General features: G+C 32.3%; 1 protein-coding gene across 4 annotated transcripts in view; it reads left to right on the forward strand.

Moving 5' to 3' along the window:
- Window positions 1-24,449, forward strand: part of Hace1 (HECT domain and ankyrin repeat containing E3 ubiquitin protein ligase 1) — a 123,202-nt gene that overhangs the window by 58,704 nt on the left and 40,049 nt on the right. For all 4 annotated transcript variants that reach the window (XR_012449254.1, XM_020178256.2, XM_074077766.1 and 1 more), the window contains 9 exons: window positions 520-670; window positions 8,094-8,428; window positions 8,900-8,968; window positions 9,210-9,297; window positions 15,513-15,624; window positions 15,852-15,949; window positions 16,133-16,220; window positions 20,193-20,342; window positions 20,876-21,072. Coding sequence is in view for 3 of the 4 variants with exons in the window: in XM_020178256.2 (XP_020033845.2) it covers window positions 520-670; window positions 8,094-8,428; window positions 8,900-8,968; window positions 9,210-9,297; window positions 15,513-15,624; window positions 15,852-15,949; window positions 16,133-16,220; window positions 20,193-20,342; window positions 20,876-21,072 (1,288 nt within the window). In the remaining variant the exon portion in view is untranslated. The remainder of the gene's footprint in view (window positions 1-519; window positions 671-8,093; window positions 8,429-8,899; window positions 8,969-9,209; window positions 9,298-15,512; window positions 15,625-15,851; window positions 15,950-16,132; window positions 16,221-20,192; window positions 20,343-20,875; window positions 21,073-24,449) is intronic.

Consider the following 24,449-nt stretch of genomic DNA (forward strand, 5'->3'; position numbering starts at 1 on the left):
ATTTAGTGTTAGTAGGATTTGTCTTTTTCGTGATAGGGTATATTTCCTATATTTATGTAGAGTCATATTGAATTTGTGAACATTTGGTTACTATTCTGAGGTGGGGAGGGGATAGAATGGAAGAGAGTGCAAATGTCTTAGTTAAAACAGTTGAATTGTGGATTGGCCTAAGAACATAGCACTTATATCATTGCTTCTCTGTGAAATGTTTTCAGAGTTCTAAGCAATCACTTTAATTTATAAATGTACTTTGGAAGGTGAATGTTAGAAATTGCCTTGACGTTGGTTCCTCAAGATACCAACTGTTTTATTGGGTGTAATTTTCTTCATATTGTATGCATTGATCATTGATTATGTTCTGAGTGTTTAAAAACTTGTAATCCATTTTATGTGCAATCTAAGTAATATATATTTGATAACTTCCTATAAAACAAATATAGAGCAGATGGTCAGTGGGATGAAAATATTTTAAATAAGTATTTGAAGAAATCTGTTCACATTTTAATTTTTTATTTTCAGTTTATCTAGCAGTTATGATGCTCAAATGAAGAGTCTTTTAAGGATTGTGAGGATATTTTGTCACGTCTTTCGAATTGGTCCCTCCTCCCCCAGTAATGGAATTGATATGGGCTACAATGGAAATAAAACTCCAAGAAGCCAAGTATTCAAGGTCAGAAAACTATGTGATGTTAGGAAGATAGATATAAAAAAGATGAATAGGACAGAGCATGCATTCATTAATCAGAAATCTCATGGACAGGATGTAAGTTTGGTTAATACCTATATTGCTTTTTAAGTTAGTTACATCCTTTTCCTTTCAACTCTATCTAATCAACAGCAAGATTTAATTAGTGAGCTTTCTGTATTTTTGTTACACATAAAGTTTTATTTTTCTTTTATTCATATGTGGATACAATATTTGGGTCATTACTCCCTCCTTCCCCATGCCCCCTCACTTTCCCAGTGCCTCCTCCCTCTCTCCCCCACCCCCTCGCTTTGAAGCAGAAACTGTTTTGCCCTTATCTCTAATTTTGTTCAAGAGAGAGTATAAACATTAATAAGGAGGACCAAGGGTTTTTGCTAGTTGAGGTAAGGATAGCTATACAGGGAGATTCCTAGCATTGCATCCATGTACATATGTGTTACATTCTAAATTGATTGTTCTCGATCTAACCTTTTCTCTAGTTCCTAGTCCCTTTCTCCTATTGGCCTCTGTTGCTTTAAAGTTTCTGCATTAGTTCCTTTGCATTGAAGACATCAAATGCTATCTTGTTTTTTTGGGTAACCTACCTATCCTCATACCTCCCTTGTGTTCACTCGCCTTATCACGTGCTCAAAGTCCAATCCCTTTGTTGTGTTTGCCCTTGATCTAATGTCCACATATGAGGGAGAACAGATGATTTTTGGTCTTCTGGGCCTGGCTAACCTCACTCAGGATGATGTTCTCCAGTTCCATCCATTTACTTGCAAATGGTAAGATTTCATTCTTCTTCATTGACACATAAAGTTTTGATTACATTAGTTTTTATTTTAAGAGTAGAGGTATTTAGTATTTAAATTTAATTTTATTGAGTTAACATATTTTTAATGTAATATACAGCTACCATTGAAGGAATTTCTTTGTAGAAAGAAAATACCCAGTTTTTGTTAAATTTTATTATTGTGTGTATGTATGGTATGTGTGTGTCTGTGTATATCTTTTAGAAGTAAAGTTACTTTCATTTAGTGGGTATACTAACAATTCCCAGGATGACTTCAAGGAAGGATTGAGATACTTTCTTAAAATATTTTGTATTGCTTCAACTGTATCTACTATACAAGCACATATAAATGAAGTCCTTATAAGAATGGTTCCTTATAAAACCTAAGGCTGTGTTATTACCCATGTTTAATTATAATTTTATGAAGTAGAATTAATATGGCTGTAATTACTAATGCTCTTTTGTGGCATTTTTATGAGTTATTTTTAAATAACTCAGACTTTGGAAAAATGTATAGTTTAATAACCATTTCAGTTTTTTTGTAAAAAATATGTAATTTAATAATTATTTCATGTGTTTTTGTTTGTTTATTGTGCTGGGGATCAAACCCAGGGCCTTAACGCATGCTAGTCAAATGTTTTGCGACTGAGCCACATAACCTCCAGGCTTCTCATGTTATTTTTTTTAAAGGTAATTTAAGAGATTTTCATGGCATAAAATTTGCTCTTGAGTTGAGGTTCATGAAGACTTAAATTTCTTTAAACAATCTTTTGAGTATGAATATAGGTTATCCATCCAAAAAGTAATATAAATGTTTTATATGCTACTTCCTTTGAAAACTAATTAAGATTGACACGTTTACTGTCTTTAAAATTTGAAGCTCAATTAATGGTCTGTGCTAAATGATTCTTTTTTAACCTGTAGAATTTTGAAAGAAACTTACAGATAAATGGTTACAAGCATTTTGACACTAGTAGATTCTTTAATACCAAAATAGGTATGATAGTTTTTTCAAAAGGTACATGTTAGTGTCCATCTATTTGTTTCACTTTCATTTAGGAAAAATCAGTGTGGGAAAGATAGTTTTCAGCTGTATATATGTATATGTGTATTTCTTACTCCTTTCTTCCCCTCTATTGTGCCACCTTCTGGATGAAAAAAATTATGCATCTTCTTTTAATTCAAACTGGCTTTTCACATACCACTCCCTCCAACACTAGTTAGAACTGACAACGTAATTTTTTTTTTTAATTTCAATGTATATTATTTTGGTACTCTTTTGTCAATGCTGTAGTGAGTTTTACTATCATTCACATCATATGAAGTTGTTCTGGCAGGGCTCATTCTGTTAGGAGTGACTCTACCCCCAGTTTTACTCATCCGTAAGTATAAAATCCAGTCAAGTATAGGATGTGGTCTCATCCAAATTAAGTATAGAGTATATTCAGTTGTCTGATTTTTTTTTGTTGTTGTTGTCTTTAAAATCTGCATCTACTTGTCAGTGATACCACAAAATGGTATATGCTAAGTTGCCTCTGTAGACATTTAATGCTTGCTTTAAATGCTTCAGTAAAAACAAAGGAAATCATCCCCCACCCTTCCTCCTGTTGGGGACTGAATTCAGGACCTCACACATACTAGGCAAATGCTGTACCACTTAGCTATGTTCCAGTCACATTTTTCCTTTTTTTTCCTTCTGGAATTCAGATTTTATGTTTTGTCATCTCTCTCTTTCTCTCTCTCTCTCTCTGTATTTGTATATGTATGTGTGTGTATACACCCCATAGATGTATATAAGTGGTATATAATACTTACAGGTATTTATAAATATTTATTTGTACAAACATCTATATACAAATAAATATATAATATGTATAGATATTTATATTTTTATATATTTATGTAAAATGCCTATTGTTTTATATATATGTATGTACAAATAAAGTTCTTCTAGTTTCTTTTGTTAGCATCTTTATTTCACTTTTAACATTTTTTGGATCGTTGACAACTGCCCTTGCTTTTGACCACTTCCTTTCTCTTACATTTTGGTAAAATAGTTTTCTTCTAAAACTCAGCTTATTTAAAAAAAATTAATAAATGCTAACTGCTAAGGAATTTATTAGTCTCTTACCATCCAGTTTTATTAATTCAATGTGGCATAGTTGGGGGATGGCAAAATGATCTGTTTTTTCACTTAAAATAAAAGTAGAAACTGTTCATTGCCATCCATGCATTTAAAGTCTATTCATTGTGGGGTGATTCACGTTGTAAAATAGTGTTTGCTGAATTGCTACAATAGTAAACTGGAAATTACCATTTTTAACTTTTACCACATTTTGTCTAAGGTAGCAATTGATCTGTACTTCCCATTTATTAACTATTTACTCTTATGTGTTGCTTTATTGTTAGGATTGACTAATGGGTTTTCCATTAAGAGTGAGTGTGTTTAGAGGCCATGTGTTTTTAGTAGGTGAAATTGTTTAACATTCTGTTACCAGTTTTCTGATTTATCTTAGTAGTTCTTTAGGTTAATCTTAACACTTAACCATTCTTTCAGTGTTAAGAGATTTTTATCTAGTGCCCTGGAACTTTGGAGTGTTTGAAGGAGAAGGATGTGTTTATTATTGGAGGAGTGAGCATGAAAAAGATAGGTTAGGCTTCTTGAATCTTGATGTGCTCCTTTTTGTGTGTGTGTGTATGAATAGTAAGCTGTGACAATGGTTTTATAGAATTATAATTTGAAAGGCAAGAAAAAATGAGAATCTTATCTTTGGGGTTGTGGCATTTGACTATCAAGTTGAGAGTAGTCAGACTAATCAAGGATTTTGAAGTAATATTTTATTAATTAAGTTAGTAATTCTTTACTGTTAAATTTCTGACTTCTGCACATCTTGAAGTTTAAAAAATTGTCCATTGTTGAAACTATTCCAGAAACGAGGTGGGAAAGAATAAAGGAGAATGATGGAGGGGGTGAATTCAACTATGATGCAGTGTAAGAACTTTGATAAATGTCACAAGTTACCTCCAGTACAGTGATAATATGATAATAAAATTGTTAAAAATCAAATAAATAGGTTATACATAAAAAAAGAATTTCTCTCAATCTTTGTTTTTACCAGTTTATGATGTAATGATACATTTTTGTTTGTTCATTTTGATTTTTTTCGTATTTTGGATTTCTGAGAATCTAGAATCTCTAATTTTGTTTAAAAATTAAAAATACAGCATTTAATTTGAATATAATAAATGAAATTTTCTTTTGTCAACATTTACACTAGGAATTATGTAATAATGCTATTCAAATAAAGTATTTTTCAACTCATCTAAAAAAATTGTTCAGTAAGTTTGAGATAATATAGTATAGTTTTGAAGTATAACTTAATATGCTTATAAATTATGTATGTTTACTATATCACTATTACTGGATGTAGGAATATAATTCTGTGGTGATCATTTAATAATATGAAATGAACTAATATTTTCACAGTGCCTAGGAACCTGCTAATATTTTCTGTTGTAATTGACTCATTTTTTAGTAATAGTTGGTATGTACAATGTTTTATATTCTGCCCAATATATTTTATTATTTACGAATATTGAAAGCATCATAGATAATGACATACAATGGTTTATTTTTTATTTCATGGTGCTTGGGATCAAACCCAGAGCCTTGCATAGCACACAAATAATCTATCACCAAGCTACACTCCCAGGTCCTAGTGGTTTATTTATTTTATTTTTGGCAGTATGGGGTTTTGAACTCAGGCCTCAGGCTTTTTAGGCATGGGTTCTACCACTTGAGCCACACCCAGAGCCCTTTTTTGCTTTAGTTGTTTTTTTGAATAGGGTCTTATATTTTTCCCTGGGGTTTGGGGGGGTGGTGGGTATAATATTCCTACTAAGACCTCCTGCTTGAGTAGCTGGAATTCTGGGTGTGAGCCACCATTCCACTTTTTTGTTGATAGCTGTAAATTTCACCCCCCATGGGACTGGGGGCTTAAACTCAGGGCTTCATGGTCACAAAGCCTGTGCTCTACTCCTTCAACTATACCTCTAGTACCCTGCTTATTTGTTGAGCTAGGAGTTTTACTAACTTTTTTTTGCCCAGACTGGCTTGGAACCTTGGTCAGTATGAATCATTCTGCCTTGTCCCATTAATTTGTTTTCAGTTTTCATTTTAATCCTTTTTGTCTGTGTCTGCTACCATAGTTTTCATAATATTCCTTTTTGTGATTAAGGGATGAATTTCTGACTAGATCTTCAAAGAGACAATTCTCTTAAGTAAAGTCATCTCAAGAATGGGGATTTGGTTTGAGTGCATGCTTGATTAAAGAAAGAAAAGATGATTTAAAATAGAAAAGTAAAGAAAGGTCCAAAATGTCTCTTTTTTTCCTTTCATTTTTCTTCTAATTTTTTGCCGTATTGTTTTTATTGAAACCTATCCTTTTAGTGTCTTTGTCACTACCATTTTCATACAGATGCATCTTTTTCTTTCATATTATTTTTGGAGTATTCAATATTCACCTTTAATTTTTGCACATTGTCAGTATTGAAAATAGGATTATAATGGGTTTAGGCTCAGTGTTCATCTTCATGATTAGCATGTATCATTTCTTGCCTTAAGCTTCATTTCCATCCAGTGTGTTGATTTTCTAGGTTTTATCACTTCTCATTTCGAGGCCAATTATTTCTTTTTCCTTTTGTTTGAAGCAGTTTTACATGACCACTTGTTCTTTCCATTTGGAAGTTCATTTTCTTATATAAAACTGAATAGTTTGCCAATGTAAAAAGTTCTTTTTCATCTTCTACAGTAGGTTTAAAGTTTTGCTCATGAGGAGAAAAGTTGGCACAAATTTGGATTGTGATTAGAATTCTAAGACAATTTCAGTGAAGGTATCATGTTGGTGTTTATATTGATAGCTGGTTCTTGTCCTTTAAGTTGCATGGAACTCAAATCTTCTAACTATTGTGCCTAACTATAAGAAAACCTTCTGTGGTTTAGGAGGGTGCTCATTTCAACTTCAATGGTGGTAAAATTAGTTTCTCTGAAAAAAGGAAACATTCTACTTTCCTGTCTACAGAATGCTGACTAAATATTTGTTGAGTTAGCGACCTAGGTTTTTGTTTGGTTTATTTGTTTTATTTTCACATTTGGTTTAATATGTAAATAAAGAAATAGAGGTGACTAAATTATTTGAAAACTTACTAAAATATTCTCAGATTTATAGAAATCTGAAGAAAAGCTGAAGATGAGATGCAGTGAAAGTATTGTTAGATAGTAATTGAGAAGAATTTTCTGGCCAAGCTGGTTATTTAAACATTTTCTAAGGTTCCAAATATGGTTGTATGGTCTCTTTCCATAGTGATTTCTAAAAGTAAGATGATTTCTTTAGTTCATATGTTTTAAGGGTAGGTCTTTCTGCAGCACATGGTTTCGTTTGTAGTGTTATTTAAGATTCAAAAAGTAAGATTAAATATTATGTTTATTTTCAGAAAAGCAGCTGGCTCATTCTCAATAGGAATATTTAAAATTGTATGTAAGATGAAGGAGTGTTCAACCCCTATTCCCTTTTGAGCTGTTAATCTTTATTTGGGATTAAAAATATTCTTGCAGATCTCTTTATATAGTAGTTGGGTATTTGTATTTCTGCATGCTTTAAAAACTATTTGTTGTAGATCATGTTTCATCTTCACTGGTATTGATCCTGTTGTAGCAGTTGTGATAACACGATGGCCAAATTGGACTACACATAGCAAGACTCATCTCCAGAAAAACAAACAAAAAAAGCAAACAATAAAATGTTGTTTGCTGTTAACTCATAGAAGACATTTTATTATTCTCAGTAGGAATATTTATAATAGGAATTTATAATAGTTTAGGATTTAGAAGCATTTTACTCCCTGCTCCCCAGGAGCTCTGGGTGTAGCTAGTGATAGGGTGCTGCATGCTTACCAGGTTAGGGAATTGATTCCCGTAACTTAAAAAAAATCTGTTAAGCAGTATTTTGATAGACACTTGATTATTATGTTTCTTGTTTTAAAAATTGCTAATTATTAGAACTGGATTGTATGTGTAAGCATATATTGTATATGTATTATATCTGTATCTGTACACCATATTTTATAATTTCTTGCCAGAAATTGTTAGTATTCTAGGAATTCATGTAAAGAAAGGAACACTGTAAACTAAACTGTTTATAAGGTTTTTTTCTTAGAAATTCTAATTTTTTTAATTGAAGAAAGATTTATTTTATCTAATTGAAAATTGTTGACATGACAATATAATGTTAGGGGTATTATAATAAAAGTGGTATGTAGTTTTAAAAATAAATATTTGAAAATGAAAAAAGATTGTTTATGAGTTTTTATTAGATTTTTGGTTTTCTCATTTTACCCTGAGGAATACAGGCATGTAAATTAAAATTTTTCTGTAAATTAAGAAATTGTTATTTATGTAACATTTATATATTTTTGTTACTTTGGGCATTATTGGCATATTAGCTTGAGAAGATAGAATTACATAGAGTTGATTTTTTCTTTTAAGCTGTTTGACTTTTTTTTTAATTATCTAGTTTAAGAATGATGTTTAAAACACATTTCTTTTTCTTTTAGCCTCTGGAATTGCTTTGGCACTCATTGGATGAATGGCTAGTTTTAATAGCTACAGAACTGATAAAAAATAAAGAGGACTCAACAGATATCACTTCTATTTTACTGAAACAAAAAGGCCAAGATCAGGGTGCCACTTCCATTCCACCATTTGAACCTCCAGGACCTGGGAGCTATGAACATCTATCCACTGGCCCAGAGGAATCTAAACCAGATGCTCTTGCAGGGAAACAGGAAGCCAGTGCAGATTGTCAGGATGTTATTTCTATGACAGCCAACAGGCTAAGTGCTGTCATTCAAGCTTTTTACATGTGCTGTTCTTGTCAGATGCCTCCAGGGTAAGAAGGTTTTGGCTTATTTTTTTTCTCTGATGGATGAAGAAAAGCTATGATATTTTTGTAATTTCAGTAGCAACAAATAACTGTTGATTTTAGGTTCTATTCTGATTTTGTTTTAGAGTATTCATATTAATCTAGGTCTAGATGAAATATTTAAAATTTGAGCAATTATATATGTTTATATCTATGTAAAATGGTGAATATCACCATAAAAGCTCTTATTAATGTATTTGATATGTATAGAAAAGATGCTGAGTTTCAATATTTTTAAAAAGTAACTTGGTTATATCATCTGTTGATCAGAAGTCTTATATTACTTCATTTTACAAATTGATTAGGCATGCCTAAGTTTTTCAGATTTATTCAGAAGATCCAAATCCACATTCTTCCTTTTGGTCTAGAAGCCAGTCCTGTTCAGTATATATTTATTGTATTTTCTGTATATTCTGATTATTTCTTACCCTCCTACAGAATGACTTCACCGCGTTTCATTGAATTTGTCTGCAAACATGATGAAGTTTTAAAATGCTTTGTTAACAGGTAAGGCTTTCTGGGATTCAAGGCCCTGACGGCCTTTCCCTCTTTACATAGTTTCATTCAAACAGGAAAAAAAAAATTATTTCTGTTATGATTCAAAATGTGTGCAATAACAATTGAGAGTGTAGCAGGTGGAGCTTAATATGCTTTTATTCAGTTTCAGTATCTCTGTATCTGAATTTGCATTTCACTTCTTGGTACTCATTGTTCCTGTCCATTTAAACAAAATATATTTTTCTTTTAGAAACCCGAAAATTATATTTGATCACTTTCACTTTCTCCTTGAATGTCCTGAGTTGATGTCAAGATTCATGCATATCATAAAAGCACAGGTAGAAATTTTCTTCATCTTGTTTTTAGTCAAACAAATTAATTTTTAAAATTTGAATATTGGTTGGTATAGTAAGTTTGCTTAAAACCTAAGTAAAAGGGATGGAATTATATGTTATTTTAGTATGAAGAGTGAATTTTCTTCTTTAAGAAATGTGTGCTGAGTGCCTAATAGGTGCAAAGGCCTGTGCAAAGACAGCAAAACACATTGCTACGTTTCCTGAAATGAGTTTAATGTAAGGTGGATGGTCTGGATGGTCATTTATATTTTTGCCCTTTGGAAATTTATAAAGCATGTCAGCATCATGTTAAAGGCTTTGAAAAATGCTTTGGTTAAGGAAAAATAGCAAATTAACTTTGGAAATCCTTCACACTTAACTTGGCCCAAGTGTGAGGTATTTGCAAAGTTAATTTGCTATTTTTTCTTACCAAGTGTGTACCTATTCATTCTGTATATGTAATGTTTCAAGAAACATTCTAGGGAAAGCTTGTTTTGCTCCTTACCAGCTATATGATTTTGAGCACATTTCTTAACATCCTTGTGCTATAAAATAGAGATAGTGACACAAACTTTATAGGACTATATCTCTAGTAAATGGTATTTATTTTGGAAATAGAAGTCATTTCCTTTCTCCAGAACAATCTTAATTCAGTCTAACAAGGGAGATAATAAATATATCTATAAATTAGTAGTTATAGTATTATCTGGTTCTGTAGGAGTTTAAGGAAGAGCTTGCTTTTGGCTCCTGTAGTGAAGGGAAATTTCAAAGAGGAGGTAGATTTTAAGTGACTTGGAAAAGGCTGAAGACATGCAAAATTTTAATAAGAATAAAGGGGAAGATGAATATTCTAGTCAAGGTGTGGGTCAGGACATGCAGAAGTAAAAGTACATAAAGCTATTGGGATTGAGCAGAAGTTTTGTGTGGATAAGAAGTGAGATACAGTTTTGGAAAGGTAAATTAAGGTCATATTGTTACGTCATGTTGATCCTTGATTGCTGGATTGAAGAATCTTCTTTGTTTGCTAGGCTATTAGGAGTCACTGATAACTTTGCTTCAGAATCAAATGTTCTGGCAGCATTTTAGAAAATAATTTGTCAGATGTATAGGGTAGACTGGAGACTGTTATTTGGTTAGTAGTGATAAGGTAATAAATATGATAACTGATTTTTAATGCTTTTAGGGACACTAACCCTTTCAGAAGTTAAAAAAACTTGAGAATGCACATGTATTTATAGGGATCTTTTGGTACCTGTTTAATAATGATAATTTAAAAGAGAAGGCAGTAAAAATAACTTAAAATAATTTATTGAATGTTAATTTTAGGTTCAGTACCGTATATTTGCTTTACATGAGTTATTTAAATTTCAGGAGAATCATCTGTTTTTTCTGAAGCTGAAAGGATTGAGTGACTTGTATAAGTTATTTAGCTACTAAGCAGGAGAACTAGGATTTACAAGTCTGTCTGGCTCTTAAGTTCTTTTTTTTTTGGTGGTACAGGGATCCAAACCCAATGTCTTCTGCATGCTGAGCAATTTATATCCCACTGAGTTACATCCCAGTCCCCCTAAGTTCATTTTCTTAATTTACACTATATGACTATTCTGGGGCAAGTTATATAATCAGAGAAAGAAGCTTGTAGTTTTTGAAAGGGAGATTTTAAATACTATCTCTGCTTTTTACTTCCTTCCTTTTTTCTTTCCCTCTTTTGAACAAATCAGTTAAAAAGCATTTTTGTTAGCTATTCACCCTTGTTGACCCAGAGAGAGGGGGGGTTTGTTGACTGACTAAGGTAAAGAGAATGTCTACATTTATAGTGCTGGCCTAGTGTGGGGTTTTGGAGTTTGGGTGTGGTAAGGAAGTGTCTGTTTAGAAGATGGACTCATTCTGGAATATATTAGTTAGAGTGGTATAAGGAGGAGGTCCATGTAGACGGTGGTGGGAGCTGCTCAGACATATTTGACAGAACTCCTATGGATCAGCAGGCATTCTGTAGTGAAGGCACCGTGTCAGCAAGAAGAGTTTGGGGTATATATGGGAAGTGAGTGGAGGTGAGGATTGGTCGGATAAGTAAGTATGGAAGTCTAATTTCTCGTTGTTGGAGGAAGCAGTTATAAACTGGAAACTAGAACAAATTATGCGCCTCTGAATTTGAATTGGAGATATTAGTGTGAATTTATAGTTTGAATTCTTCATTTGTAGATATTGCACTTTTGGTCTCTAAATAGTGTTCTTAGTGAACCAGGGCTCATTGGAGGAATGGCAAATTATAGTGCTTGGGTTATAGGACATACATAATGAGTTTGGAACATTTTATTGTGCAAGATAGTAAGTGTTCAAAATGGTGGAATTATATCAAAATGACTCAGAAACCAATTTGAATTGATTTCCATTGGCTAAACTGGAACGTTGGGAACATCAAAATGCATAATGATAGCAACATATTCTAAATAAAATAGGAACCCCTATGGCTGTACTGAAAAAACGAATGAAGGGTGGGAAATAAACAGTCTCAAAATGTTTCCTCACAAAATATTACTGATTACAAAGAGTAAAAGGGAGCTTCATGGTGGAGAAGCTTGGCAGTCAGAGCAGACACACCAGTAGGATGCACTGAGAAGAACATGGCTTCACTTCTGTGATGTTTTTCTGCCAGAGATTCGCACCCTGAATCTAAGCCTGAGGAAACATCAGACAATTCCAGTTGAGGGACGTGATACAAAATTAGCTGACTAGCAATCTTTAAAAGTATCAATGTCATGAAAATGAAGAAAACATTGAAGAACTAACCCAGAATGAAGGAGACAGAAATAGAACAAATGGATGTAGTTTATGAATCATTGTTGTACTATAAAGATATTACTGGGAGCCAGGTGCTGGTGGCTCATGCCTGTAATCCTACTCAGGAGGCAGAGATCAGGAAGATTGTGGTTTGAGCTAGCCTCAAGCAAATAGTTTGACAGACCCTATCCAAAATACACAACACAAAAAAGGGCTGGTGGAGTGGCTCAAGTGGTAGAGTGCCTGCCTAGCAAGTGTGAGGCCCTGATTTCAAACCCCAGTACCCCCCCAAACAGACTAAAAACAACAAAAAAAGATATTACTGGGAAATTGTTAAAATTTGAAATGAAGTCTAAGGACTTAAATGTAGTAATGCATCATTGTTCCTAATTTTGGTAGTTGTCGTATGGTTATATAAAATTCCTTTGTAGGAAATACATACCAAAGTATTTGTGGATGAGTGGACAGTTCTCACACCAAGGGAAAAAAGTGCTTTGTACTTACATACTTGGAAATCTTTTCTAACTTGGAGACTATCTATCCAAAAAAAATTAAAGACCAACTACCTCTATTAAAGAATTGACTACTTCTATTGGTGGTTTTCAAGTGGCCAATAGTTAAAGGGAGAGACATTTTGTATTGCTGTACAAATGATATTAAGAGGATCCTCTGTAATCAGTCCTGTTTTGTGAATTATATATGGAAATTCAGGTACTCAGAAAGTTTACATACAAAAATATGCCCTTTAGCTATGTAGGGGTGTGTGTGCATGTGTGTATGTGTTTATTAGTGTTCGTGTGTGTGTGTATACACACCTGTTTTGATCTTACAGCTATCTTTATTAGCTTTAGAAAGTAGCTAGTAACGTTCCATATGAATTACTTAAAAAGTGCCATTTGTCTTTATCTCTTGGTTCTCATTTTAAAGGTAAAAGAAACAGTTTAATCTTTTAATGGCAAGTAAACTTAATGTCATTTAAAATAGTTATTGACAAGAGTTTAACACTACTGTGAAGGGTAACACACAATACCTATTTATTGAGTGTTGTGTATGTTGAATAGTTCTACAAGTTACTTCTTAGTGTTGCACTTTTTTGTACAATGGGGATAAGAGTCTTTTTCTCATTGTGTTGTGAGGTTGCATGTGGTAATGCATGTAAATTGCTTAAAACGGTACTTGGTTTAAAGATGCTTGATAAGTGTTAGATAATTTATTATTATAATTGTGATTTTTGTATTTTTTATTTGCATTATTTCATTTAATCCTCACAAATTAGTCCTTGAAGTAGGTATTAACTTTTTTATTTTACAGGTTCTATAGTTCTAAAAGGATTAATAGTTTTCTTAAGGTTACAAATTTATAAGTGATAGAACCAGGATTTCAAACTATATTTATCTGACTTCAAAACTCATACTTAAGTACGTATTTATAATGTTTTATTCTCTCTTCTTTTACCAAAGTTTTATAAATAACTGGCATTAAAAATGTTGAGTACATTATATCCAGTTTATTTACTAACAACTGAATATTTACATACACAGTAGTGCATATGACATACATATATCAATGGTAATACTTTATTTAAAAGGTAGAGGCTGTTAGAGGTACGGGCAAAATTACAACATTTGACTTCTAAAAAGGAAAAATATACTCTTACTGATAAGAAGGAGACATTAAAAAATAATCTCTTATCAGTTACCTAAATATTTTTACCAAGAATTAATGAAATGATATTTGAGTCTCTTAAAGCAAAACTAATATTTAATTTAGTTCAAATGAAGAAACTTACTGGTCCTTAATTTCTTTGTGGTGATGGTTGGCATTGGTCATATATATCTCTTGAAACCTTTAGCTTTCAAGAGATAAATATTACTTCATCTTGGTTCTACTTTGATTTTTCTGGCTATGTGTATTGTTTGCTAATAAGCAAATTCTCCATCCTGATTTGTGATCATAAATTTCTTTCTTGGTGTTTATTCTCTATATCTTTAATCTCTTGAACAAGGGACCGTACCTTGTTTCAACCTGTAACTTTATTCATAGCTATTCCAACTATAGCACTGTTAAGTGTTTATTTTCAAGACCCTAATAGTTATATCCCACAATAACTTTAAATTCAGGGTACATAATCCTTGTCTTTCAACCAGTGCCTTCTAGGAATGTGGTGGTAGGTCGAGGGAGACAAGTTTATCTCCCTGAATTATTTCAATTAGTAAGTTCTATCTCTAGAGATATTCAGAATAGTAACATCTCTCACTTTATTTCTGCTTTCCTACCACATCCAGAACCTTATCCAATACCTGTTGTTATGACTGCGATTGGAATGATGTCCCTTTAAACTAGTGGTGCACTCATTTTGATTACCACATTTATCATGGTACTTCCCTGATCAAATGTCTGCAATGGAACCTTTGTCTTTTACTTGCTTCTCAGGATCCTTAATTATGTTCTTAGTTTACTTACATAAACATATTTCCTTCATCATGGATGCCTTCATTACATCTTCTAAGAAGACATAATTTCTTTTGTGCCTTTCTTTGTCTCTCTCAACCTTTTTCCTCCCTGTGTAAATCCTACCAGGCTTTAAGTCCTAGTTCAAATGGTGACCCTGTGAAGTCTTTGTACTCCATTCCATTCATCTACACAGTTTCAAAATTCTTAGTGCAGTTTGTATTTCACTGTTTAGAAATTTATATTTTGTACATATTGTACTGTTTTGTATCAGAATCATCTTTTTAACTATATTAAGCAGAGTTCAGCAAGGAAATTGAGATTTTTTTTTAGTGCTCTTACATTATCAACAGTATTGGTGCATACTAAGTACTCACTCAGTAATACTTTTTGATTAATCATAAAAATTACAGATTACTTGCAGTTTACTTTACCTGGCAGATGAATAAAAGGTATAGACTTTCTTCACTTTTTAAGAGATCTTTTTCTTCAATTTTTAGGGTAAAGGAAGGCAAGTCAGAAGGACACAAATTTATTTCTAGTGTTGCCTGTATTCCAGAGGATAGAAATAAGAAAAAAACTAGGTGTATAAGATTTTAGTTTTTGAAAAATTAAGTGGAACATGTAAAATATTTTTTCTGGTTGTAAAAATTTATTCTTACAAGCTTTGTTGATTTGAAATAAATTTAGAGTAAATATGTTCAATAACATATCTGATATAAAGTTCTTAGATATAACAATTTATCAGTTTTTCCTGTTGTGAAAATGTAGGAATTAAAAAAATACATACTGAAGATATTTCAGCTAAAATCTGCTTTTTTGTGAATTGTTATTGAAAGGTTGGAACATTATCTGGTAACTCCTTATTGTAAATAAAGGTCTAAGATCATAATGATGTTTTGTTACTAGCATTTCTCATGATAGTAAATCTGATAATTAGGTGACCGAATTACTGCTAACATATTTTACTATTAATTTTTGGATAGCCATTTAAAGATCGTTGTGAATGGTTCTATGAACATTTGCATTCGGGGCAACCAGATTCAGATATGGTTCACAGGCCAGTGAATGAAAATGATATTCTGCTGGTTCACAGAGGTATGTTTATCAAAGAAACTGATACATGTGTGAGACACAAAGTACTTGTTAGTGTAAATTTTAAAAATTTTATTTTATTTTTATTGTTGTACTGGGTATAAATTGACATTTACAAAAGTGCTTACAATATATCTTAGTTAAATTGACTCCCTCCATCATTTTCCTTTATCTCCCTCCCCCATTATTGTAAATTTTAATATGTAAATTAAACAATGCTATATATTTAGATTCTATTTTTAGGAGTAGCTGTGAAGTTGTATCAAAAGCAAATTGTGCAAAGCTAAAGCAGGGGATTGCTGTACGGTTCCATGGAGAAGAAGGCATGGTGGGTATGAAAATAAATTACGTAGAAACCACTATACAAAAAAGATCCAAAGGCACTTGAATAAAATGTAATATTTACTTGATGAGGGAAGAAATTTAACATGATACTAAGTTTGTTATTTATTAAAAAATTCCCAGCACAATATATTTCTGTTGATGCTAAATTTTATTTTCTTGAACTCAGGGTCAAGGTGTTGTGCGTGAGTGGTTTGATATTCTGTCTAATGAGATAGTCAATCCCGATTATGCATTGTTTACACAGTCAGCGGATGGTAAGTTGTGTGGTCTAGACTTTTTCTGTGACTTGTCATATTTTCAAACTACTTCAGTACATTTTGTCTTTGATTCCCACAATAGCCCTGTGATCTAGATGGGGTTCTCCTATGTCTTGGAAGAAAAAACTGAAATTCAGAGTATTGTCTACATTCACAAAGCTATAAGTGGAACTTTATTCAACATAAGATTCTATTTTCTAAACAGTTTGTTTTCAATTGCTTGTCTCAAGGTCTAGTACTGGCCCCGAAGAAGATGTCTTTAGTCCTTTAAAATTTATTCAATTTAAGGATTGCCCATTTTTCTACTTTTTTGAGTTAACATCTTCTTTCATAAAATAGTGTTGAATAGATGAACTTAAATAAAACAAAAATCCTTATTTGGAAAGTAAAAATTTGCTAACTCCATTGAGCCTTAAATATATTGGTCATTGAAACAAAAGTCTAGAAATTGTGATGTTAAATCTTAACTCATAATCTGTTTATGCATACTGACTTTTATTTTCAGTCCTTTTAAGAGATCAAGATCCAGCAACTGAAAAACTTACTTAAACATATAGCTCAGATGAACATCTCTTTTTGTGGAAATGATACTTGTAGCCTATAGAATTAAAAATTGATATTGTAAACTACATGGAAATTGTTACCATCTCATTTTTGTAAGGTATATGTGAGAGTGCTGTAACTTAATAAAGACTTGTATTTGAAGTGAAGGTGGGATTTCTGTTTTCAAAAGCTTTGCACAGTTGCTTGTTTTTCCTGAAAATCTGTCTTTTCCCAGTGTTCACATTCCTTTGTAAGGGGAGAATACCTCGTTAATTGTAGCTTCTGATTGCTTCATACCAAACTAGTAGCAAATATCCATTTAATAAGAAGATTACTTTAGGGGAAAGAATCAGGGATGGGCTGCAGTAAAGTTAGGAAATTGCAAGCATTCACCTGTGTAATGGGCTTCTCTGATACACCTTAAATATTTGAAATTACTTAGGAATACTTAACTCTGTAACCTTTGACTGTTTGCTCTGAGGTGAAGTTGGTATCTTTGTGATTTTATGACAAATTCAGTGAAGCAGTTTAATTATTTAGGTTTAGTCTTTAAAGATAGATTTAACGTATTTTAGATTCACTTTTCTTTATAGTCCCTTTTTCTGAATCACTGTCATGTGAAAATCAGATTTGACAGGGAATCATTAGTAGAGGTACTTATTAAAAATACAAATTTTTAGCAGTGTCTGTGCAGAAACACAGAATATAAATATTTTTATAATTTATGTAAGTTTTCTCTTTGGGGTCATGGTGTTGAAATATTTCCTTGTTACTAGGTTTGGGAGTCATGAAGGAATTACGTTTAGGATTTAAGAATTTCTGAATGTGGGGAATGTTTGAGTAGCTCGAATCTATAGTAATTTTTTAAAAACTTGTTTTCTAATCAAATTAAGATGCTTACTGTAGAGAAACAGTATAGTTATTAAAAGTGGCCTTTGGACTTAAACTAGGAAGAAATCTTGGCTCTGCCACTTTTTTGATATGATTTTGGGCCAGGAAACTTAATCTTTCTGAAGCTTAGTATCTCTCTCTCTCTCTCTCTCTCTCTCTCTCTCTCTCTCTATATATATATATATATATATATTCTATATGATAGGCTATCATATAGAATACAGTAATTCAGTTAACTGCTATGTGAACATGCTTAGCCCAATGCCTGGTACATACACATAGAAAGGATGAAATAAATATTAGATGCTGATACTCTTTACGTCTTAAAAATGATATTTTCTTTCTTGAAAATGTTTGTTCACTATTTCTTGAAAAATATCTCAATAAATCTTATTGAATGATTGATATTTGAGACAGTATTTCACTATATATCCCAGGTTGGCCTTAAACTTGTGATTCTCTTGCCCAAGTGCTGGGATTACAGTCCTGCACTAGGTCTGGCAAGAAAATCTTTTTTTTTTTTTTTTTTTGTTAAAGAAACAGTACTGGGGATTTAACTGAGAGCCTGCACTTGACTCAGGCCCCTATCTGAGTAATAATTAAGTAGCTTTTAGTAGACATTGAAAACAAGAAGCTGGGCAGGTCATAGCTATGTTTAAACTTAAGTTTTAGCATAGACTTTATATTCTGTTTTTACTAATTTTCATGTTAAAAACTGTTGTTTCTTTCCTGGAGAGTTTTGCCTATTCACTTTTTTTCTTTTAATTTCTCCTGTTTTGTTTGTTTGTTCTTTGAAGTATTAGAGTTTGAACTCAGGGCCTCATGTTGTTAGGCAGGTGGTCTACCACTTGGGCCACACTTCCAGCCCTTTTTTGATGTGATTATTTTTGAGATAGGGTCTCGCATCTGTGGACGGGCTAGACTAGACTGCAATCCTTCTATTTAGGCTTCTCATGTAAGTGGGATGACAGGCGTGCACTTCTAGCCCAGCTTTTATTGGTTGAGTTGGGGTCTTGTGAATATTTTTGGGGTCTTGTGAATATTTTGCCCAGGCTGGTCTATAGGTATGAGCTACACACAGCTAAGATTTATGAATTATTCTTTATTTTAGCCATGGTGCCTAGAATAGTAGTGCACAGCATGAGTTCACTGTATACTTGATGAATGAATGAGTGAATTTGTAATCCAAGTTAGGGTTCATCACTGAAAAAAAAAAGGGAAGGAGAATTAAAATTGATGTGTTGGCCTTAAGTTTTACCATTGCTCTAGATTTTTTTTAAGACTTTTTTTGTGGTAAATATAACATTAAAATTCACCGTTTTAGCCATTTGAAAGTGTTGTTTGGTGGCATTAAGTACATTTTGCCTTGCTATTCCATCATCACCACTCCCTAATTCTAGAACTTTTTATCAGTCCACAAAGAAACTCCGTACTTATTAAGCATTAACATTTTAATCAGCCTTCCCCTAGCCTCAAGTAACTACTAATCTACTTTGAATCTATATAAATTTACCTATTTTAGATAGCTCATAGAAGTGGAAAGATTTTAACAGTAATCAATAACTATTACCCTTGCCATTTTTCTTTACCTCCGTAGTAGTTGTTTAAACTCATTTACTTGCCATGTAGAAGAATTGGTTTACTTGTAAACTTGTGATTTTTCTGGTCATTGTTTTTGTGGTATTGGAATTTGAACTCAGGGCTTTACTTTCTACACAGGTGTACTACCAAACTTGAGCCACATGCCCCAGCCCACATTACCACCTGAGCCATGTGCCCCTTTTTGCTTTAGTTGTTTTTCAGATAGGGTCTTTCATTCTTTCCCAGGCCAAACTAGACCACAGTCCTACTTGTGCCTGTAGTATAACTGAGGTAAAAAACACACTCCACCAAGCCTAGCTTTTTTGTTGAGATGGGGGTATCTCAGTCTCAGTAACTTTTTGCCCTGGCTGGCCTTGAACCATTATCCTCCTATTCTCCGCCTCCTAACCAGCTGGGTTAGGAGTCTGCCTTGGCAAGTCGCCTTGCCTGGCCTTTGATCATGTTAATAGGCATTAAGTTTAGTGACTAGTTCTAGTACTCATTCTGTAGCGTTCTATTTTTTAGAAGCAAAAACTAGTGAATACTTACTGCACTGGGTGTGTATACATGAATGAGACCTTATTTGTACTAGTTGATAGACAAGTGATTATTTTTATACTTCATAGAAAAATGTTTATGTACGTGTGCATACATGTGATCTTTTTACTGTATTTTTCCAGGGTCTCTTGGTTATTCTTCCAACTACTTCCTGTCAAAAGTATCCTAAAATTTTCTTTCTACACCTGTCCTGATAAGTAAATGTGAATTAGTGGTTATTTTCTATACACTTAGCCCTGCTATCTGTTTATATATTCCATACAGAACATTCCTGTTGAAGCTTATGTAATGTAACCTTAATTTGATGAAGTTCTATGTAAATTAATTTATCTGCTTTGAAGTTATCTGTCTTCTATGTTTAGATTCTTAAGAATAAATTATCTTGTATTTCAATAGGAACAACTTTTCAGCCTAATAGCAACTCCTATGTGAATCCTGACCACTTGAATTATTTCCGATTTGCTGGACAGATCTTGGGGTTAGCATTGAACCATAGACAGCTGGTTAATATTTATTTCACACGATCGTTCTACAAGCACATTCTTGGTATGGTTCTATTATTATTTTTGTTAACATTTATTTATATTGTTTTCCTTACAACTTTTAAAGAAAACTAACTAGATAAGCATTGTCATTTTGAGTGAGATAGTTTTTATTGTGACTGTAGATCATATGTTTGTGTATTGATTTGGCCAGAGGGAGAGAAAAATGACTTAAAAAAAGAAAAAACTGTTGTCAATAATAGTTTTTATTCTTTCCATTTTATTGTGTGTGTTTTTGCAAAGAATACATTTTAGTATGAGTGTACTTAAGATAATTAGCATTTCTGAAGTTTATTAACAACTTCCTGAATAGCTATTTCAAAGAAAGATTACATTGTAAAGATATGGAAGAAACGTAAGCTTAATTTAACAGACTTCTACATTTAGGAATTAGCATCCTTTTAAAACATGTTGCGAATAGAATTATATATTGTAGTTTTTCAGATTACCTGTAGAGGGCAGTATTTTACCATTAAACAGATGAGGAACGGCAGAACATTTAGAACATAACACTTTTTTTTTAAAATTATTTTTTAGGTATTCCTGTAAATTACCAAGATGTGGCATCCATTGATCCAGAATATGCCAAAAATTTGCAATGGATTTTAGATAATGATATTAGTGATCTGGGGCTAGAATTAACTTTTTCTGTTGAAACTGATGTATTTGGAGCAATGGAAGAGGTGCCTTTGAAACCTGGGGGTGGAAGTATTCTTGTGACACAAAATAACAAAGTGAGTATTTGATTTTACCTTAGCCATTGTTCATAACTTGCCAATTACTCTAAATTGTTCTAGCACTTGCTGTAAAAACATTACCATTATAATTTTATAATAGATTAAAATTTAAATTCAGAAAACTATCAAATATCAAATTTTGAATTGGAGAAGATTGTTTCAGTATTGTGCTGGTTCTGCTGAGATGGTTCTTACTGCACTCTATAACACTATACAGTTGGGTATATGAATTGGGCATTGGCATTTTGAAAAACTTGATTAGAAATATAAACGTAAGATAATATGTGCATCTGTTACTAGTTCATGTTTTAAAAGTATGATGTTAAAGAGTTCTGTTACAGAAAAGAAGAAATTACAGTGTTTAAACTTTCCATGGTTTTTAAGTTTATAACTTGATTATTTCTATTATGTCTCTTGTACACATATTGTTGTAAAATAAAATCTTGGCATTTGTTTTAAATTTATCTGTTGAAAATCATAATGTGACTTTAATATAATAGTTTTATTTTGCTATAAAAATGTCTGTTAAACCATTTTGTAGAGTGTAAATTTAGTAAAATATGGATTATTTTTAAAAGGAACAGAACACATGGTCACATTTTAACAACTCATCAAGCCTCAGTTTTCTGTTCTGTAGAGTTGGGATGGTAATACAGAATTGTTATTAACATTTTGTAAAGTGAAAAAGTACAAAAGTTGTTATTGGACAGTATTTTGTAAAAATGGGTTCGTATTTTGTACGTGGAAAGGCAATTGAAAACATTTTTTAAGCTATATAATTTTACTTTCTGAAACTTGCACATACTTTGTATATGTATATCTTTTGTATACCATACTTATACAAAAAGATGTTCAGTTATAGGAAAGAAAATTAGGAGCTGAGGTTTTACTTACCTGCAATTAGAAATGTTTTAGTCTACCTTCTGATTTTATTCATGAGTACAATGAAGCCTAAAGAGTTAATGGCAAAGGTGGTTTCAAAATCCATGTCTCCTAATTTCAAATCTAATGTTCTTCATAGTGTATGCAAAATTAATTATGTCAAGAAAGAACTCACTTGATTTTTAATATAATGAGTCATGTTAAACTTTAGATTAAAATGGTAAAATGTTTAAATTATTTTTAAAATATATATGAGGTTGGCAGTGAATGAAAGTATTTTAAAAATCATTGTTAGATTGTCCACCTTGAAAGTAAATTTATTATATTATTTTACATTGAAGACCTACCCTCAATTAAGCAGAATCTTTATTAATCAAGTGATTACTTTTTGAGAAAGAACTATAAACACAGTCTTATTATGTGACTATTATTTCTGGTAAGTAGACTTGTCATCCCTCTCAGATATATTTAATATGACAAAGTGAAAAGACCCCTAAACAAGTGTATGATGTTTAGCTCCTAGCAGTCCCTTCCCACTATGACTTGAGTTTTGTTTAGATTTTTTAAAATACTTATATTCTGTTGTTATTTTGCCTTTGTCTTTTATTGAAATCTAGACAGAAAATAAAATAAGCAAAACATAATAAAAACAAAAATAAATAATTACAAATAAGAATATGCTTACAATTGGAGGTGTGGCTCACCTGCTTTGTAAAATGTAAATCCCTTCAGACTCAAGTTCCACCAAAAAAACCCCCAAAAAACCCTCAAACACTAACAAATACTTATGCCAGGTGCTAGTGGCTCACATCTATAATCCTAGCTACTTAGGAGGCAAATGGTTTACAAGACCCTATCTCAAAAATACACAACATAAAAAAGGGCCGGTGAAGTGGCTGAAGTGGTAGAATGCCTGCCTAGCAAGCATGAGACCCTTTGGTCAAACCCCAGTGCCACCAAAAAGAAAAAAAAAAAACCTCTATATATGCTTACATTGAGGATGTACCCTTCTTTGTGAATCTCATCTGAGGTTGAAATACTGAGGTGATAATTAGACCTTGTACATTTTTATTTATCCAGTTTGATTACGGATTTTTTTTCCCTTAACCAAGGGAAAACTTTTTTTGGTGGTAGTGGGGTCTGAGCTCAGGGCTTCATGCTTGCTAGACAGGTGCTCTACCACTTGAGTTCAAGAGAGGGTCTCTTGAACTGTTTGCCTGGGCTGGCTTTGACCCATGATCCTCCTGATCTCTGCCTCCTGAGTGGCTAGGATTACAGGCGTGACCTAACAGCACCCAGCACAGAGTAACTTTTTTGATGATTAGGATTGATAATGACATGTTGTTCATTAATATGTTAATAGTTCTACTTTAATTTTTCTGATATAGACATTTCTCACAATAAGTTGAACCTCTTCAATTTTTAATATTAGAATCATGTATAATTCTGTTATCAAATTGTTGATGTTTAAACATTTAATTCTTATAAGCAACCTGGTTTATTTAAAATTTTTAAAAATCTTTAGAAATATACACATCTTAAAATGGTCACTTGCCTTAAAATTGTTAAAGTATTTAATTTATAAAATGTAATTTAAAAATCTCAAACACTTTTTCTTAGAAATCTCATTATTGTAGTCAGGCATGCAGGTTCATGGTTGTAGTCCCAACACTTGGGAGGCAGAGGCAGGAGGATCACAAGTTCAGGCCCTGGTCCAAAAAAAACCCAGCAAAACCCCTTGTTCCTTCCTATTATTGCTTATACTCTCTCTACAACAAAATTAGAGATAAGGGCAAAATAGTTTCTGCTGGGTATTGAGGGGGGGAGCGGGAGGGGGTGGAGTGGGTGGTAAGGGAGGGGGTGGGGGCAGGGGGGAGAAATAAACCAAGCCTTGTATGCACATATGAATAATAAAAGAAAAATGAAAAAAAAAATAAAAAAATAAAATAAAAACTAAAAAATGACAAATAATATAAAATTAAATAAATAAAAATAAAAATAAATGAATGAAACAAACGTATATATATATACATATATATAAACATATATATAAATCTCCAAGTTCAAAACAATAAAGTTTCAGTCTTAATAAAAAAAAAAAAAAAAAAACCCTATTATTGTCTTTTTTAGTTTTTCTACTTGTACATTTTGTCATGAACTTTTCTTTCACTTTAGATATAGCCCATTACTTATCTTTGTAGGTCTAAAGTTGAAATTGTCATGTCTAGAATTCAGCTTTATAATTTTAAGCACATTGAAACTTAAATGACTTGCCAGACTTGTAGGAGAGGGTCTTTTTAAGCTGATTTCCACATGAGGGAGTCATTCTTAAATTTTATTAAAAGCTTTTTAAAATTACAGAATGGAGCCAAATACATAAAAACAAAATATCTTTTAAGTTAAAAGCAATATGTTAAGTAACTACAAGTGATGTAGGCAAAAGAATATATATTAGGTTCTCATTTGAAGTATAATGCTCTTTTTTTTTTTGG

This window comes from Castor canadensis, chromosome 1 (genome assembly GCF_047511655.1).
Source record: "Castor canadensis chromosome 1, mCasCan1.hap1v2, whole genome shotgun sequence".
Classification (NCBI taxonomy): Eukaryota; Metazoa; Chordata; class Mammalia; order Rodentia; family Castoridae; genus Castor; species Castor canadensis.